At 35.9% G+C, this 20541-nt stretch overlaps 1 protein-coding gene across 6 annotated transcripts in view; it reads left to right on the top strand.

The window, feature by feature from the left end:
• Positions 1–20541, top strand: part of LOC146395835 (uncharacterized) — an 811516-nt gene that overhangs the window by 273994 nt on the left and 516981 nt on the right. For all 6 annotated transcript variants that reach the window (XR_014829730.1, XR_014829729.1, XM_084999816.1 and 3 more), the window contains one exon: positions 12885–13040. Coding sequence is in view for 4 of the 6 variants with exons in the window: in XM_084999816.1 (XP_084855942.1) it covers positions 12937–13040 (104 nt within the window). In the remaining 2 variants the exon portion in view is untranslated. The remainder of the gene's footprint in view (positions 1–12884; positions 13041–20541) is intronic.

Here is a 20541-nt window from a genome sequence, read left to right as displayed (position 1 = left end):
CAAATGAGTAATTTGTGGAAAATATCTTTCTTTTTTTTGGTTTAGGAATATTTGTTGTCAAACCTTTGTGAGAATGGAATTTGAAGTGTGCAAAGCATCACATTTAATAAACTCCATAAGACATCCACATTATTGGTTCTAATTGCCTCACTCAAATTCACATGTCTATATTCAGAGGATGTACAGATTAACTATGACAGAATTACTTCCTTTTCGTAATGGATGAATTAGAAAGTAAATAGAATTGTTTTGGACCCAAGAAGACAGATTTTATTGCATGCTATTCTCACTCAGATACTGAAATTTTTTTCTGAAAGAGTGAAGGCAAGTGCAAGTCCATTTTGTTTATCAGTAGGTTGACATATGATTGTATGTGCATGTATGTGCCTGTGTGTGGTTAACAATGGCAAATGTTAGGCAAAATTAGGATGAGGGCTCATATAGAAATCAGTTCCTTTTATTTCTTGCTATTTAAAGTAATTAGTGAATAAAACTTTCATTATCAAGAGTATTCAAGTTGATAGAAAACAGAAAAAAAAAAACCCAGCACATATATACATATATCCATCCTGTATTTCCTTTGTCAGTTAAGCTAATGCACCTCTTAATATACCTTGTGTGCCATAGATTAGACAATGTTGATTCAAAAATATTCATGTTATCCCTTGAGCTTTCTAGGTTTACAATCTAGTAGGGAAGATAATCATACATATTCATCCACTTTATTGTGGTAGGCAAACAAGTGAATGAGCATCTTCACTTGGTTAGGGAGGAGGTTTGGAAAAATTATAATTTAAAGAAAATCATTGTTCAATTGAGTCTTACAAAGAATGAGGTATTTGTCAGGTGAACAAGCTAAGTGAGTATCTTCTGGTCAGAAGGAATACAATGAGCACAAGCGTGTGGGGTGGGCATAAAAGAGCTGCTTCCGTCATGATTAGAAGAGGTGATGCAGAGACATGAAAGTCAGTATTTCATTCAGGGGTTCATGGAGACTTAACCAGAATAGGGTTTATTCATTTTCTCACGTGAGAGTTCAGGATAGTCAGTTGCTGGAATTGGTTTAGAAGAGAGTGTCGAGGTGCACAATCAACTTACCCACTTGAACCGTAGATGGCTGCTGACCATTTTCTCTATTAGCTTTGTCTTTTCCAGAATATTTCCTGAAGATAAATTTAATCCACTCCAGGGGATTACAGCTGTTAAATATTCTGTCATTTGATCTTCTTACGAAGATCAACTATTTGAGTAGTTTATTGGTTTATCACAGCTCAAGGTGTCAAGATATTTGTTATAGGAAAAGCTGAAAAATTGGAGGTCTGGATGTGCCTGTTGGCACTTTGGAAGATTGAAGGATTTTTGACAGGGTCAAATGCCATTGTAGTTTGCCAATTGGGAGAGTCACATGATTTGTGCCCTAGCTAATTGAACATCACACCAATTACTGAGGTCAGTGTGTATGTGAAATTAATTTGTCACAGACTAATGCAATCTCCAAATGCAGAAGTAAGGATAAGAGTTTTGGACAAGTTAGTATTTACAATTTGCCAGTCGATATTGGTGTTTTTGATAGAAAAAAAATTACTTGGGATTATGCCATTAAATACACTTTTTTAGAAGAGCTTTCGATTTATAGGAAAACTACAAACTTAGTACAGACATTTCCCATATACCTATCACCTGGTTTCCCCTATCATTAAATCCTAATATTGATGTGATATATTTGTCCCAATTAATGAAGCAATAATCATATAGTATCATTGACTAATACCTGTATTTTATAGATTTCCTAAGATTTCACCTAATGTACTCATCCTGTTCCAGGATCTCATGAGATGACCCAAGTACATCTGCCCTGCCTCCTCAGGTGCCTCTTGTCTGTGGTAGTTTCTCAGACTTGCTCTGTTTCTGATGACCTTGCCTGTTTGAGGCGCGCTGGATGGGTAGCTTGAGGAGTTCCATCAACTGAGATTTATCTGGTGCTTTTCTCATAATGTGACTGGGGTTATGGGTATTTGAGAGGAAGATCACAGAGGTGAAGTGCCATTTTCATCTCATTGTATCCAGGGAACAGCCTGTCAACATGAATCATCACTGGGTATGTTGACCTTGATCACCTGCCTGAGCTAGTGCTTGTCAGGTTTCTCTACTATAAAGTTTCTTCATCCCCACCAATCCCTTCTGTCCCATACTCCTGGAAGGAGTTTACTATGCACAACCAAAACATAAACCCTGAGGAGTTAGACTCCATCTTCTTGAGGGCAAAGTATACTTTATACTCCAGATAATAGAAGTTATCTGGAATCTTACTGCACAAGAGATTTGTCTCTTCTCCCATTTTAACTAATTAAGTCATTTATTTATACCAGTGAGGACCTATGGATGTATATTTTATACTTTGGGTTATAGTCCTTCTGCTGTATTTTATTTATTTGTTTGTTTCTCTAATCATTCCATCTTTGGTGGTTGGGAATTCTTGGCAATTGGATCCTGTGTCTATGTAACATACCTGCTGGAGTTCCCATCATGGTGCAGTGGGTTAAGAACCCAACTGCAGCTGCTCGGGTCACTGCAGAGGTGTGGGTTTGATGCCCAGTCCAACACAGTAGGTTAAAGGATCTGGCTTTACCTCAGGTGCGGTGTAGGTCACTGCTGTAGCTCATATTCCTTCCTGGGCCTGAGGACTTCCATCTGCCATGGATGTACCCCTAAAATTAAAAAAAGATTTTAAAAATGCCTTCATCATTATGTGTGTTTGTGTTTAGTACTTCCATACTTTCTAGCACTAAAAAATTCTCAGGATTCCCCATGTGTATTTCCTGCACCAATTCTAGAATCAGCCAGTTCTCCAAGGAGCCCTGGTTCATTTTATTAGAGTATAGTGTTAGAAAACAAGACTTGGGCACTAGGTGTTCTCATTATTTCTGGGGTGTCATTGATTTTAGATCCCCACAACTAGGAAAGAAATATATGTGTGCATACTAATATATATATATATATACACATATATAACACATATATTAATATTTTATTTATCAATATTTCTATGTAACCATGTCTATTTTATACTGATTTTACCAACCCTCACATATTACTGTATAGATTGTTTTAACCTTGTTTCCTTGTTTACCTGTAAACTCACACTCTGAAAGTGAGAAACCTGACTCCTTCCCATTTTCTGTCATCCATTTAGTTGATTTAATTATTCAATTCCAGTTTACATGAATAGCAATATGAGTATTCTTAGCCGTAACCACATGGAACACAACTTTAGGGACTATAATATGATGTTTGTATAAAATGCTTTTGGTTTCAGTATTATATATACTCCACTTATTTCCAGAGTTAACATATGTCAATATTTTTCTCTTCCCTCTTCAGGGAATGTGTTTCATACATGTATAGTGTAGTTAGTCTTTCTGGTCATATTCTGCTTTCCTTTTAAAAGTCCCCTTAATTTCCTAATGATTTTTTAAAATTTTCATTTATTAAGATAACTTTGATAAAGATATATGGATTTTGACAACTGCACAATGTCATCTATTCACTATGACGGGCATCATACAGAATAATTTCACTGCCCTAAAATATCCTCTGTGTTTTGCCCATTCAGCTTCCCCATCTCTTCAAATTCCATAGAAACCACTGCTGATTTTCTTTCTACACCTTTGCTTTTTCCAGAATGTCATGTAATTGGAATCATATAGTAATGTACCCTTTTCAGATTGACTTATTTTAATTAGCAATATGATTTAAGATGTCATACATGTTATTTATTGCTTGATAGCTCATTTTTTATTATTGTCACCCACTGCATTGTATGAATGTACAATAATTTCTTTGTATATTCACTATTTGAAGGATAGCTTATTTCTAGTTTTTAATAACTATGAATAAATTTCTGTAAGCATCTGAAGGCAGGTTTTGTATGGACATCCATTTTCAAATCTTATAAGCAAATGCGTAGGAGCTTGATTGCTGAGTCAAGTGATAAGGAGATGTTTAGCTTTGTAAGAAACCATAAAACTGTCATCCAAAGTGGCAGTACTGTTTTGCAGTCCTACCAGCAATGAATGGGAGTTGCTGTTGCTTCACATCATTACCATCAAGGAATATTTTCCTTTTTTGGATTTTATTTATTTATTTATTTATTTTTGGCATGCAGTAATTTTTGGCCTGGAATTGAACCCATGCCACATCAGTGGTTGCACCAGGTCCTTAACTGCTAGGCCACCAGGGAACTCCAACTTTTAGACATGTTAATAGACATGTGGTTCTATGTCATTGTTAAAATTTGCATTTTTAAAAAGGTTTTTGGATATTTTGCACACAAATCCTACATTAAATAGATGTTTTGTAAATAGTTTTTTCCAATCTCTGGCTTGTCTTTTCAGAGAGCTGAAGATTTTAACTTTGATGAAGTTCAACTTATCAGTGTTTTCTTTCATGGATTATGCTTTGGTGTTGTATTTTAAAAGTCATTACCAAACCCAAGGTGATCTAGATTTTCTATGTTTTCTTAAAGAATTCTTATAGTTTTGTTTTACGTTTAGGCCTGTGATCCATTTTGAGCAAATTTATGTGAAAACTGTATAATCTGTATTTGCTTATAGATGTCCAGTTGTTAAAGTATCATTGGTTGATAACACATCTGTTCGTAATTGAATTGGCATTGCTTCTTTAACCAAGGGAAACTAAGCCAACTGACTATATTTGTGTGGATTTATATATGAGCTATGTTGTTACATGGATATGCATCTGTTTATTTTTCTAAGATTGGTGAAAGAGGTAGTGCAGATTTATTGGGTTTTTTTTTCCCTTAAATGCTGTATATAATTTACCAGTTAAATCATATGGACACGGTACCTTGAGGGAGGGAAGTTTATTAATTATTGATTAAATTTATCAGTAGATATAAACTGATTCAGATCATTGGTTTCTCCTTATTTGTATTTTGGTAGTTTGCATCTTTCATTTAAGTTGTCAAATTTGTGGACATAAAATTGTTTGTGGTGTTTCTGTATTTCTTCCTATTACCCATGGTTACCCATGGGGTCAGTAGTGGTGACTCTTTGCTCATTTCTACATCATATCTCTCTCTCTGTGTTTTTTTTTTTTTTTTTTTTTGCTGTTGTTGTTGTTTTTACTTTATTTTATTTAGTTTTTTTTTTTGAGGGGGTTAGCCAGACTAGAGGTATAAATTTTATTGATATTTTCAAAGAACCAGAACCAGATTTTGATTTTGTTGATTTTTCTCTATATTTTTCCTATTTTCAGATTCACTTATCTCTGTTCTAATACTTATTATTTATTTTCTTATATTTACTTTAGGCTTAAATTTCTCTTCTTTTTCTAGTTTTCCAGGATGGAAGTCTAAATTATATATTTTATATGTTTGTTCTAATATGCATGTTCAGTGCTATATATTTCAGGCTAATCACTGCTTTTGCTGAGTTTCACAAATGCTGATAATTTGTTTTTTCAACTTAACTTACTTCCAAATATTCAAGTATCTCCTGAGATTTCTTCTTTGACTCATGGGTTACTTGGAAGAAGTATGTTGTTTAATCTACAAATATTTTGGAATTTTCCAGCTATCTTTCTGCTGTTAATTTGTAGTTTAAACCTATTTTGATTCGAGGAAATATCTGTTATGACTTCTTTCAAAATAAATTTGTTAAGATGTGTTTTATTGCCTGTATTGGTGAATGTTTCAGGTAAGCAAGAGAAGCACACATATTTTGCTATTTGGGTATAGTATATCCAGTAAACATTAATTAGATAAAGTTGATAGTGCTATGCTGGTCAATTATATACTTGTTAATTTTCTGCCTGTTTGATCTATCAGTTACTGAAAGAGAGGTGTTGAAGTCTCAACTACAGATGTAGATCTATTTCTTCATTTCTTTTGATTTTGCCTCATATATTTTGATGCTCTGTTGTTAGATACATACATATCTAGGATTGTTGTGTCTCCTTGGAGAATTGGTCCCTTTATCACTACCAAATGTCCATGTTGGAAGTTCCTGTTGTGGCTCAGTGGTAGCAAGCCCAACCAGAATCCATGTGGGTGCAATCCCTGCTCTTGCTCAGTGGGTTAAATGATCCCAAGTTGCCATGAGCAGTGGTGTAGCTCACAGATATGGCTTGGACCTGGCATTTCTGTGACTGTGGTGTAGGTCGGCAGCTACAGCTCCGATTTGACCCCTAGCCTGGGAGCATCCATATGCCATGGGTATGGCCCTAAAAAGCAAACAACAACAATAACAAAACCAACAACAAAACAAGCCCCTGTCTATCCCTGATAGTTTTCCTTGTTCTGATTTTTGGTCTTGGTTTTGTTTTGGGATTTTTTTTTAATCTGAAAATAGTATTGTTATTCCAGCTTCCCTTTTATATACTGATAATATATAATTAACATATAACAGAACTATATATTAATAATTATAATATATAGTATGTATGTGTTAACCCCAAACTCCTAAATTTCCCTCCGCCCTTTCCCTTTTGGTAACCATAAGTTTGTTTTCTATGTCTGTGAGTCTATTTCTGTTTTGTAAATAACTTCATTTGTATCTTTTTTTTTTTTTTTTTAGATTCTGCATATAAGTGGTATCATATAATACTTTTCTCTCTCTGTCTGGCTTACTTCACAATGGAATATTATTCAGCCATAAAACAAACAAAATAATGCCCTTTTTAGCGACATGGATGGAACTAGATAGAGACCGTCATACTAAGTGAAGTAAACTGGGCAGAGATTTGTGTGCTTTCACCACTCCCTTGTGATTTCTCATAGAATAATTGGAAGTAGAAGTTGCTGAGAAAGGGTGAATTGTGATGTCAGCTTTCAGTCACACCACTCCTGGTCATTGTGACATTCTCCTGGTCACTTCAAGTCCACAACCCTCTGCTTTTTCACCTTTAAAATGAGAATTCTTTTGCACTTACTTTTCCAAACTTTCTGTGAGGGTCAATTTTAAAGAGACATACAATGCAGGCAGTGCTGCCTTTGTGTTCAGTGGTACCAGAAAAATCTCTGCTTAAAATACACTATTTATTACTAAAATTAGTCATGACTTTCTCCATGTGGACTTTTATGAAAACAATTCTTCTGAGGAGGATAATATATATTATTTGCATGTTTCAGTAAAAAAATTAATGAGATGGTTTGTTTGAAATAGAGTTAAGCACAGGTGTAGGTAATTATTAGCAAGGGAGCAAAAAGGGAAGGAACTTGGATGGCAGACCAGTGGTAGACATATGGGGAAGACAGATTTAGGGAAGATAAATAAAGTGGAGCTCAAGCTAAGCCCTGTAATTAAACTCTTGCATCTACTATAGGACTGCAGCTGATGCAAAATATTTGCACATGTTTCTAACATCAATCAAGAAAGAATATATATATATATATATATATATATATATATCATATATATATATGATCCTGTTTATACTTAAGTGTTTGTTGACTCTACTTCACTACAGATCCATTCAGATATTTCTAGAGTTGTCCTGGATGTTATGATTTAGTCGATGCCTGAATATTTGCACAACTTTTTGCCAGTCTTAATGGTTCATCATCTTATATAATTTTCAACTCTGTCCTCATCTGAACTCTGGGAAGTTTTATGATATTTAAGCTGTGATATTGTTGGCTTTTTGCATGATATCCTTTGACCTGCCTTCACAGGATACCACTGGGAGAACCTGGCTTTGATGGGATTTCATAATTTTTTCATTATTTAATAGACTGGTGAACACATAAACTAGCAGGCAAATTGTCACTATTTCTCAGGGGATGATAGGGTTTGTTTTATTAACAGATAATTTTTAGAGCCGTTTTAGGATTATATAAAAACTGAACATGAATTTCACAGAGTTCCCACAGGAGCCCCCACTTCCTCCTCATAGTTTCTGCAGGTATTAACCGCTTATATTAGTGTGGTATGTAACATTTGGTGCAATTAATGAAGCAATATAATACATTATTATTAACTAATGTCTACAGTTTCCATTAGGGTACACTACTTTTGTTGTATAATCCTATGGGTTTTGAGACATGTGTAATGTCACCTATTCATTCTCATACTATAATAGATTGTCCTCAAATTACTCTGTGCCCAATCTTCCTCCCTCATTCTGAACCCCTGGCAACCACTGATCTTTATACTGTCTCAATAGTTTTACCTTCTCCAGGATGTCATACAGTTAGAAGTATTTGGTATGTAACCCTTTCACATTGGCTTCTTTCACTTGGTAACATACATGAAGTTCCTTGATGTCTTTTCATGGCTTGGTAGCTCATGTTTATTAGTACATTCTGAAAAATATCTCATTGTCTGGATTTACAGTTTATTTATTCTTTGACCAATTGCAAGACCTCTTGGGTGCTTCAAAATTTTGGCATTTATGAATAAAGTTACTGTAGATATTTGTATGCGTGGTTTTGTGTGGACATATGCTTTCTCCCCCTTTGGGTAAATACCAAGAAGCATGATTGCTGTGATACCGGAAAGATGTTACCAGAATCTGGGTTCTTGTTCACACAGTCAAAGAATGAACCCCACAAACACACATGCAGTGAGAAAGCAAAGTCTTGATTATAGGAAAGCAAATAGCTTTCAGGACTGCTGGGAGGGGGGAGAAGAGCCCCAACTCTCTATTGTCCTGTAAGGGGTTTTATCCCTTAAAGTTAGGGGGGTACAAACATGGGGTCCAGAAAGATATGGTTTTCTCCCATTTGCCTTGCCCAGTTACCTGTATCAGTCCTTGTCCAACAGGGGTTTTAGGGGTGGAAACTTCCCGTACATTTTATGATTTCTTTGCCCTCTCTTCCCTTAAACTGAGTCACTATTTCTTTCATTCCTTTTCTATCAATTGAGGAGCGGGTTAGAGATTAAGGTCCATGTGGGGGAAGGCACATTTCCTATATAGTAAGCAAGGCTTCTGGGGATATTACTCTCTTGAGTCCCTAAACCACAAATATTAATCAATAGCCATATCAAAGGATACATTGAAGCCCATGTTCCTACACTGACTTACCTGAGTTAGTATTCTGCCTCAGCTGGACTGTATGGTCAGAGTATGTATGTATACATTGGTAAGAAACTGCCAAATTGTCTTCCCAAGTGACTGTAAAATTTTACAAGTAATGAGGATTCTTTTTGCTCCATACATTTACCAGCATTCAGTGTTGTCAGTGTTCTAGATTACAGATGTTTGAATAGGTAGATAGTGGTATCTCATTGCTGTTTTAATTTGCAATTCACTGATTAAAATTTTTTGTTAGAGTACAGCTAGTTTACAATGTTGTGCTAATTTCTGCTGTATATCAAAGTGATGCAGTTATATATCATATATATATTTACTCCCTTTCTTCCATTATGGTCTATCCCAAGAGACTGGATATAATTCCCTGTGCTGTACCAGGACCTCATTGCTTATCCATTCTAAATGCTTGAGCATATTTTCATGTGCTTATTTACCATTTGTATGTCTTCCCTAGTGAGAGGTCTGCTCAGATATTTTGCATGTTTTCAAACTGGGTTGTTTATTTTACTATTATTTAGTTTTGAGTGTTCTTTGAATATTTTAGATAAATATGTGATTCAATATCAAGGTAGCTTTGATGGGCCATCTCAGCTTAAAAGTGCCTCTTGTCATACCTAAGTGCTTTATTAAAGTGACAGTTGCTTCTCCTCCACCCAGCCCTGTGTCCTCTCTCTCCACTGATGGAGAACACATGTTACTAAAATTCCTAAATGCTATTATTTATGCTTGATTCTGCCTCCCAGGGACCCCAGCCAGCAGGGATAGTTGTTTTTGTTTTTGTTTTTGTTTTTTTGTCTTTTGCCATTTCTTGGGCCGCTCCTGCAGCATATGGAGGTTCCCAGGCTAGGGGTCTAATCGGAGCTGTTGACGCCAGCCTACGCCAGAGCCACAGCAAGGCGGGACCCAAGCCTCGGCTGCGAGCTACACCACAGCTCATGGCAACGCCGGATCATTAACCCACTGAGCAAGGGCAGGGATCGAACCTGCAACCTCATGGTTCCTAGTCGGATTCGTTAACCACTGTGCCACAATGGGAACTCCAGGGATAGTTTTAAAATTTACTGAAGGACTGATATCAGCAACATGGCAGAATAAGCAGCTCAAAGCTGTCATCCCCATAGAAAGAGACCAAAAATGTGGAAAGACAAACAGAAAATGTCAGGATCCGATTTCAAAACTCCAGAAAACACAGAGTTTTGGAGCAAACAAGTGAACACTGGATCAGGAAAAAGGCAACCTAAAAATAATGAGAAATCATTCTGATGTTTTCATTTGCACTCTGCCCATTTTTCCCCAGGGTGGCAGTCAATTCTGGAATATCAGATAACACTAAATTAACTAGTGAAGAGAACAAGGGCTTATAAATAGAGGCAAAAATGCCAGCAGAATACATTGACGAGTATTACCATTGACGAGTCCTCAGAGGTGCCAAAATGCAGTTGAGCACTGCAGAAATATATGTTTGCCCTCATTCCACAAAACAGCAAGCATGCCCCTAGCTGAAAATTAAACAACAACAAACAGAAAACTGTTGATGGGTGACCATCCAATAATGTGGTTATTTTTTTCCTATAATGTTCATCACAATCTGTATAAAACTAATTATGATTCAAAATTGTGATTCCTGATTGTAAAAATGTATCTCATTCTCTGGATTACATTAGCATATACATTCATGAAACTATTATTGATTTTTCAACTCATTCTGCTTTTTCTCTATTGTCAATAGTCTAGAGACTGTCCTCAAAGGTGTGCTGTGTTCGTATCACAAATTATGTGTTCAACAATGACTGATAGATTTCTTCCCTGAGATTGTTATATTTTCCATTGTGTTTATTCTTAGAAAGGTTCTTCTTCATCTTTCATCTCAAGAAAAGTTAAATACTGTTATGTGTTTAGAAATAGCTATTAACCCATAACATTAATGATCTTCACTTTAAAGTACCTTGATAGATGTATAAATAACTAATTCTTATTCAGTTTATTAAAATATCATTTACTATTTCTCAGGAAAATCATAAATATTTCCACATGTATAGGTCACATATTTTCTCTTAATGTTATTACGGTCTTTACATTTTTCTCTGCTACAATAAATGAAAATAGAAGATATCCATTAAATTATTGTTGTGTGTAATGAAATTGTTTGTTTTTGTATCTTGATTTTTAATGGTCATATGCTTAAAATATTTTGTTAGTTTTAAACTTTTAATCAATTTCCTTTGTTTTCCATCAATAGATATCATATATAAATTATAATAAATTTATCTCATTTTAATTATTTTTTTATTTCCCACTTACTCCTTAGCTACAAAGCTAAAACAGTATAAACAAGAGTAATAATGTCATAATTATTTAATCACTTACTTTAATGAGAATTGCTCTTTATTTTACATTGAATTTAGCTTCAAAAATGATAAAATTTGGGGGTTATACAAGTATATTCTTACATATAATCTATATTTTCAAATTAGGAGTAATGTCAAAAATTACAAATACTATGGAGACATTTCTTTTCTTATTTAGGATGTCTTTGAGATTCATTATAATAGCAGCTTCCTAATGTGAAATCATTCTAGAAATAAAGACTGCCTGTGGGCTGAATATGAGTTTTAGTGTTAGAAACATAAATTCAAATTAAAATAATAGGTTAATTTTAATCTAAACATTTTACTTGTTACTAGGCAATGTTATCTCAATATTTTGGTATCATGATTTCATGCCTTACTAAAATTAGTTGCTTTTAATATTTCCCTCTGTCTTGGAGCAGATTATATATTACAGGGGTTTTCTGTTCATTTAACATGCAAGAGAAGTTGTCTGTAAAACCATGGGTATATGGACAAGAAGACTTTGGGAAAGAATTTAATGTGGAAAGAGGGGAGAGGAGAATTATAACATTTAATGTTTAATGGGGGAGGCTAGACCAACAGAGGAGAAAAAAAGTAGTTATTAAAAAAGAGGCAGCACTGTGATGGTCTATGTGGGAAAATAATCTGGAAGAGAATGCATGTGTATATATTTATAACTAAATCACTATGTTGGACAGCAGAAATTATCACAAAATTGTAAATCAAATATACTTCAATAAAACTTAAAAAAAAAAAAGAGGCAGAGTTCCCATTGTGGCTCTGCAAGTTAAGGACCTGATGTTATTTCTGTGAGGGATGCTCACAGGGATGCTGGTTCCATCCCTGGCCTCAGTCAGTGGGTTAAGGATCCCACGTTGTCAGGAGCTATGGCATAGGTAGCAGATTCAGCTCAGATCTGGCATTGCTGCAGCTGTAGCTGCATATGTGGAAGCTGCACCTCCAGTTCTACCCCTGGCCTGGGAACTTCCATATGCCACAGGAAGGAATAAAAAGGAAAATAAAGGGGGTGGGGAGATGCCTAAGTATCTTTGGCTATCAAAATGAAGGGAGGTGTGTTTCTGTGGGAATGGTCACTAGTTCTGGGTTCTGCTGAGACCAGAAATACAATAAGATTTAAAACTAGTCCAAAAGTTTAAGAAAATGATCCAAAGATGTGATTATTCATCTACGGTAATATTCTACCTAGCACTGTTTATAATAGCCAAAAAAAGCATATTTTCCGATGTATGATGTTGACTGTGGCATGATATTATCCTTCTGCTACACTGGAATTAAAATTGATGTTTCTGCAACATATTTAGTAATGGGAAAAGAAGTTCACATTAACATTTTAGATAAACAAGAGGAAAATTACATAACATGGTGTAATCGGGATTGTGAAGAATTTTTATTTTCGTCACTTTGCTTATCTGTCTATTTTAAAGACTCTACAATAATCATGTTTAACTTATATGACAGGAAAATGCAACGAAAGTTCTTATCCTGAAGAAGTGACCTGTGATCCGACTGCATGGAGACCCTGGCTGGGGCTCCAAAGAGATGTCCAGTGATGATGCCCACAGGCTGCATGCAGGGATCCTGGGAAGGAAGTAGGTGTGGAAAACAAGATAGCAGGTATGCACTGCTATTTGGGGATTCTGCCCTTGAAAGAGAGCAAACAGGTCTACTCGTAACCAGTGGAAGGTTCTCAAAGTTGAGTGAGGATTTGATTGTTTAAATGGTGAATCATACAATGGAAATTTTCCAGATGAGAGGCAAAGCTTGAATATCCAAAGAAAATAAGTAAATAATATAATGTTATTCATGATAAAATAGCACTAATTAGATTCCAAAGCATGAGTAAAAAATGAGTCTTGGTGGAAGGCTTAGCCCTGGTATGGCAACAGGAGAGGAGACAGGTAGATGCAGAAAACATAAGTTACTGGGAAGATGAGATTGTTGTTTCTCATGGAGTTTCTTTGCTCTTTTAAGAGGGAGGTTGGGGCCACCTTCAGAGAGTGACTGGAGACCCAGGTGACCAGAGGTGAAAGGAGAGGGGAGACCATTTGCAGTAGGATCTGGAAGGGACAGGAGAATGAGTTGATCTGAGGAACTGGAATTGCATCATCCTAGTGCTGAGGGTCATGTGGCTGCTGCTGAAGAATTTATAGTGGAAACAACCTTCCTGATGGGTTCATCTTCCATGGCAGTGGTGTGCTGCTGGGGTCCAGGCAGTGGGCTAGCGGAAAGGGGGTGATTGTGTTCCGCTGTTACATTTAAAAATACTTCCTGGGGCTGCTTTGAATATTACATGAGATAATACTTCCTGAAGGATTAGATCATGGCCTGGGACCACGATAGTACATGAATTAATAGCTCAGTGATGATTTTTATTCCTGAGCCTGAGTTCACTCCAGTGTGCATGTGTGTGCCCCGCCCCCAAATACATATTTACCTATTAAAATAGCTATATTTATATGTGTGTATTTTCTGAAGTATTAATTTCGGTGATATTTCAAACTTAGCATCTGATTATATCTATTCTATTCAAATTTCAATGCTATCATTATAAAAATTTTTTATTTCCATGTTTCTATTTTATCCACCTTTTCTTTCATTTCTAGAAGTTTGTGTATCATTTATTGTTTCAAGTAATCTTAATTATTCATCAATTCAAGTGACAATGTTCTCTGGTTTTCAAATTCATTTGTTTGTATTTTAGTCTTATTTTCTCCAACATCCTGTTTATTTATGTTTAACTTAAGGTCTTGTAATGAATCCTTAGGAATGAGTATTTACCATGCTTACTGATCATTTTTTTCCATTGGATGATTGAAATAATTTAAGCCTAAGAGAGTATCTCTGAGTCCTTGTTTGATATTATCCCCTAGGTCTAGATACCCAGTTTTATGAATATTTTTATTTATATTATTCATTTCTTAATTGACTTTTCACTCATGAGAGTAGTATTTTAAAAAGAGATAGACATCTGTGTTCTGATGAGAAGCCCATGGTAGTGGATGCAGACACAAATTAGAACAAAGCAGTCCTCATGACTCCACCCAAGATAATTCCTACTGATATTTAGGGTATATCTTTGGAAGACTGGAAACTTCATGTCTTTATAGAACCAGAGCCAAATGACATGGAGTTGCTAGTGAGTTTAGAGTTTTATTTCAATTTTTATATTTTTGTGTCTTAAAAAGACATTTTAATGGAAACTGTATGGTCTGTTTTTCATCAGTAAAGCCCACACTGAATTAATGCTCTTGAAGTTTTGTAATATTTTTAATTTAAGCTTTACATCAAACATGTATTCAACATTATTTTTTCCCACCATGTTCCTATAGGTGGATATTTCTACAATCTAGCTATAAACTAAGATTTACTTAAAACCCGCTCAGACTGATTGGTTGAACTGGACCCCCTCCTTTCTCTCACTGTTTCAATATTTTGTGATCAAGCAGTTGTTGTTCTCTCTTATTACTTTAATTTTGATGCATGATGAAACTTAGAATGAGAGGGGCTCAATTAAGATCAGAGAGTAAGAATTCCTTTGTAATTTTTTTTTTTCTGAGTAATTGCTTTCACAGGCTATCCCTGCAGATGCTGGTTGTCTCTCCATCTTCTACATCATGTTAAACCATAATATGCTTTTACAGCTCCTTTTTTATTAACAGATTTCAAGCACTAGCTTTCAACACTTTTTATTTTTTCAAATTTACCATCTATTAGATGTGCAGGCAGGGAGCCTGTGTGGTGAAAACTTAGTCTTTCTGTGTTGCATGTCATTGGTGGGTGTGTTAATGAATTGTGGGTCCGTTCATGCTGGAAAGATGAACTATTTCCTTTTTTAAAGTATATATCCAATTGAAAAATTTTTTTTTTTAAATGGATGCTCTTCTTTAATGCCAGAATTGCTTATTCTCATAGCCATATTTTGCATGTTTATCCTATAGGTTTTATATGCATTTAGAGGTCTCTAATAGTTCTTTTTTTTTTTTTTTTTTATTTTATTTTCCCACTGTACAGCAAGGGGGTCAGGTTATCCTTACATGTATACATTACAATTACAGTTTTTCCCCCACCATTTCTTCTGTTGCAACATGAGTATCTAGACATAGTTCTCAATGCTATTCAGCGGGATCTCCTTGTAAATCTATTCTAGGTTGTGACTGATAAGCCCAAGCTCCCGATCCCTCCCAATTGAAAAATATTAAAACAAAATATCAGAGTATCTTCCCAAAATGTATTATTGTTGTTACTATTTTTTATTACAAATGTATTTTGTAGGGGAGAGAAAATAATGTTCCCTCTACCTTTCTGAATTCTTAGATTGTGATAAAACATGGATTAACAAGAGTATTACACATGCAGATGTTTGATTAACATATTGACCTCATCTACATAAGGGAGGTGCCCAGGGGAAAAATGAGTATCTGAGGTGGCTTAGAATTCAGGCTTAAATGCCTTGAGAGGTCAGTAGGCCTCTTAGGGGAGAGGAGATGATTTTTAGGAAAGATGGAAGAATTCTTAGAGGAATAGATGAGAAGTGTGACAGTTGTGATAGAGTGTGTCTGGGTGTGGTGTCCACCTCCAGTCTCTCCTTCTGTGACCTGAGCCCACCTGCCTTGGCTGATGAAACCCCCAGGGAGGGGACTTGTGATAATGGGTTCTTCAGGGAATGTGCCTTGAGGCAGATAAGGGAGTTCAGAGAAAGGCTTGCCCTGCATTTGCTGTTTTCCAAGTGCCTCTGGCTCCAGGTCATCAATAATCCCAAGCAGCCTCCTTTGGGGTGGTATATCCTGAACCCTCACACTCATATTTTGGTGTGGCATATTCTTATCCTTCAGTTTCTAAGTTCCGAACATGTTACATAGGGAATAGTGTGGAAAATTTGTTGCACAAAACAGCTTTCCATATAAAACTTAATTGCAGGAGACCTGTTTATTTCTTGCATTATAATAAAACAGAGTATTTTGTGGTAATAAATTTAGCCAACTTGTGGAAATAAAAATATATGTGAAAAAGCAAGGCAAAACTTTTTCTTAAAAGTGCTTGTGAGCATATAATTAAAATTAATAAAAATAAGACATTTCATAGTTAATAAATAAGGAGGCGTACTTAGTTCCTCTGTCATTTCTGTGGACTCTATGTGGACTAAATGACTTCTCCCTGCTATACTACTGTCACCTGTTGGTATTTCTGGCAAAATCCAACCAACTTGGCACCCCTGTGATGTGGGCGTGGGGTGGTGTTGGTACCTCCCACAGCTTCCTGTCCAATTTATAGCGGAGGCCCTTCTAAGCTCTACCTTGCCCAAGCTCAATTAGATATTTAAAGTTCTCTAAAAAGAATTCTAACCAAAAGACTTCATTCTTCCTCATCATAAGAATGAACTGAGGAACTGAGCCACTTCAAATAAAAACACGGGCCTCAGCAAGCAGGCAAGGATGTGCTGTCCGTGGGGTCAGCACACAGAGAAGCCAACTTTCGAATAGAACAGCTTTGATGTCTTGTGCTTGCAGAAGTTAGAAGAGAGCAGGTTCTGCAAGAAAAAGAAAGGTACTGTAATATCACACCATCCAGGTTGCAGTCCACAACCCAGAAAGTGTCACAATAATTCAGTTCATATTTTATGAGATTATGCACTTTAGATTTGTTATTTCTGAGTGAAACCTTGGAAGTGTATCATATCCAAGAAAGATTAAAAATTATACAGGAAGTTCCCTTTGTGGCTCAGCAGGTAAACAACCTAACATAGTGTACATGAGGATGTGGGTTCAATCCCAGGCCTCACTCAGTTGGTTAAGGATCTGGCGTTGCCACAAGCTGCAGTGTAGGTCACAGATGCAGCTCACTTCTGGTGTTGCTGTGGCTGTGGTGTAGGCTGACAGCTGCAGCTCTGATTCGACTCCCAGCCTGGAAACTTCCATATTCTGCAAGTACAGCAAAAAAAAAAAAAAAAAAAAAAAAAAAAGGTAGAAGGAAAAAGTTCTTAGCAGTGAAATGAATTAATATTGCAATAACTTGGAAACGTTTCAGATTCATTTTGCTTAGTGAAAGAAGCTAGATCATACCTACTGTATGTTTCAGTTTTTATATAAAATTCTGGAAAATAAAATCTAATTTATAGTGCCACAAAGCAGATCAATGGTTGCATGTGATTGTGATTGATGGCAGGATGGTTTATGACTTATCACTAAGAAACTTTGGAGGGTAATGTAAAAATTCCATATCTTGATGGTGTTGGCAGTTTCACAGCTATATACTCTTTGAATTTTATACTTTAAATTGGAGCATTTATAGTATACAGTTATATCTCAAAAATATAGTTCACTAAATGAATGTTCTTATTTATGGTATGAAAGTGTGTTTCCACATGAGTAGTTTTCTTACCTTAAATTTCCTATACTTATATTCAAAGGAAAATATTCTGGAGTCAATGAACAAACCCTTGGGTTGAATTTCTGTATTTTTACTTTCCCACTTTGTATTGTCCTAACATCAACAAGATATTTTAAAGTCTAATTATTTATATTATAATCTTTTAAGTCATAGTGCTTTACTTTCTAAATCTGTCCAGCAATAATTTCTGACTTAAGTAAATGGAGTTGCTGTTTATTGAGTATGCAACAGTCAGAAAATTAACTTTTTCTTGAACTTCAAAAGTCCTACATCACATAACCTGGGAATCTAGAATTTGCCTTGTGTATTTTTTTTTCTTTTTCTTTCTTGTATCATTTTTTTCTTTCCTTTTCTTTTTTCTCCTCCTGTGTTGCTATAACTAATGTCTTTAGAGAATAACCTGGGTTGTCAGTGACCCAATTTTTAAAAATAAGACTGAAGACATAAAATGCTTATTTATTCTTTGTTTTAATCTGGAAAAGTCATAATTTTATTTCATAGTATCTTAATTGTTAGAAGTTGCATAATCAGCTGGCAGGAATCACTTATATGATTTCTCCCTATAGTGAATCTTTGGCTCTCTTTTAGTAACATAGTCAAGTTGCATTTACATTTACCTTAGTGCAGAGAAATCTAAGTCCTTGTTAGATATAAGGATGGGACTTTGGGTGTCTTATAACATTACAGTCTCAGGAATTTTTCTGTTCAAGATGATGGAGTAGGAGTGTGCCATCTCTAAACACCTGGGGCCCTTCCATCAAGGCTAAGTGCCATCTCGGTGGTCAAATGCAGGTACGGCTTGCTCAGGCTTTCCTGTACAGAGGCCGTGGTGTGAGGGGGCCCTGCCAGTGTGACCCCTGGCTCATCATTCTTGCCCCTGGTGGTAGAATTCTCTTTATCAAACTCTAACAGCTCACAGATGAGGAAACTGAGGCTGGGTAATTTGAAATAACCCATAAAAAGGCACATCATCAGGGCTGAGAAAAAAAAATTAAAATTTCCTGATTTTCATTTCAATGGTATCATATTACAACATACTGTCAGCTTTCCAAAATATTGTGGTAAAAAACACACACAGCTTACCATCTTAACCATTTTGAGGTTTGTGGATCAGTAGTTTCAAGTACATTTATATTGTTCTAGAACTTTTTCATCTTGCAAAACTAGCACTCTGTACCTATTGAGAAAGAAACTTCCCTTTTCTACTGCCCCCAGGTAGTGACAGCCTCTCTGCTACTTTCTCTCCCTGTGGTGTTGTCTATTTCATGTACCTCTTTCCAGTGACTGATTCAAGTCCCAACAATTTATGCAAAGATTTCTTTGCCATAGGCCTTAACATCATCAGAGATAAATTATGCTCTGTGTGGTCTCTATGTTCAGATTCATAGGATTTTCTTAAAATGTTAATGAGCCAAATTCACAAAATTTAATGTCAACTAGTGTCACAGAGAATTTATTTTCTGTTTTTTTTCTTAAATGTAACACATATTTATAGCCTCGCTCCTATGTGCCAGAGCAGTGACTATCCCTTTTTGAAGTGGTTTGACCCTGTGGTTGAGAAAATGATCATATAAGAACTAATGTTAGGCTCAGGGCGAGATCCTTGTATTGTGAATTACAAGAAGGAGGGAGACAGTTTTCAAGGAGGCCAGAGAAGATAATACAAAACAGGGTAACTTGAAGGTCTTGAAGTTTTCTAAATTTAGCGACAGAGGAATGTGTCAAAATTTGAGCCTGCTGAGTTTCACCCTCAGCAAACCAAATTACATACATTCTGTGATCAATCACCCCAACCGCTCTTACCAATAACGCCAGTGAATCAAACCTGGTGGATCCCACAGACTGATTTTTGAGGTCAGAGTCTGGAAGAGGGTGCATGCTCAGAAATTCAGTGAGGAATAAATAACCACAAACAGTGCTCTTTGTGTTTTCCCAGATGACTTTAAATAATGTTAGTAGCAATCTTGGGTTAAAAAGCCCTCTTTTAAAAAGCATAGTCTTTATTGAAAAAAACCAAGTTGTGAAAAGCAAGCACACAAAATTGAGAGCCTTCATAGGGCAGTATAAAAACAGGTATAGCATTTTATTGACGTGATTGGGGAATTTTTTTTAAAAAGTCATCAACTGTACTTCAAAGCCCATTAATTTGGATTGTTTTCCACTCAAGCCTCAGCAATGGTGGATTAAGGATGTGCACTGCACACGATGCCTTCATGGACAGTTAGGAGCTGAGTGACTATAAACCTCTAAACCTTGGAATAAATACACCCTTTTATCAACTCAGAACACATTACTTGAGACACACAGCATGCGTCAGCATTCCTGGAAAATAAATCACTATGGGTTCCTACACTTTCGAAAAATAATTAGCCATGTACTGGCTAAGTGGTATAAAAATCTGAAAGTTGAAAAATCAATAAATGATAAGAGGCAGTCCAGCCAGCTTTACTGTAGGGTGAATTTGTGTCTCTTTCCTGCATGGACAGAAAAGACTCAGTGCATTTATTTGTGATTAGTCACTTGCTAATCCACATCCTCTCCCGGCAAGCGCACCATCATCATCAGCTCATTAACAGCTGAATCCATGTCAAAAATCAATTTTGCATTGAAAAGTGGTTGTGATTCTTATATTTTTCCAGGTTGTTTCTTTTTTCCTTTATCGGTTTGCTTTGCTTTGAAGTGTTTAGTCAACAGCACACAGAACACAAGGGATTGGGGAGGGGGGCAG

The sequence above is a fragment of the Sus scrofa genome, chromosome 15, assembly GCF_054392235.1.
Source record: "Sus scrofa isolate SSC_HxYL_T2T_F1_AM1 chromosome 15, Sscrofa_HxYL_maternal_Yorkshire_Landrace_v2.0, whole genome shotgun sequence".
Taxonomy (NCBI): Eukaryota; Metazoa; Chordata; class Mammalia; order Artiodactyla; family Suidae; genus Sus; species Sus scrofa.
Note: the sequence above shows the minus strand (reverse complement) of the source record. Positions and strands in the feature narration are given on the sequence as shown.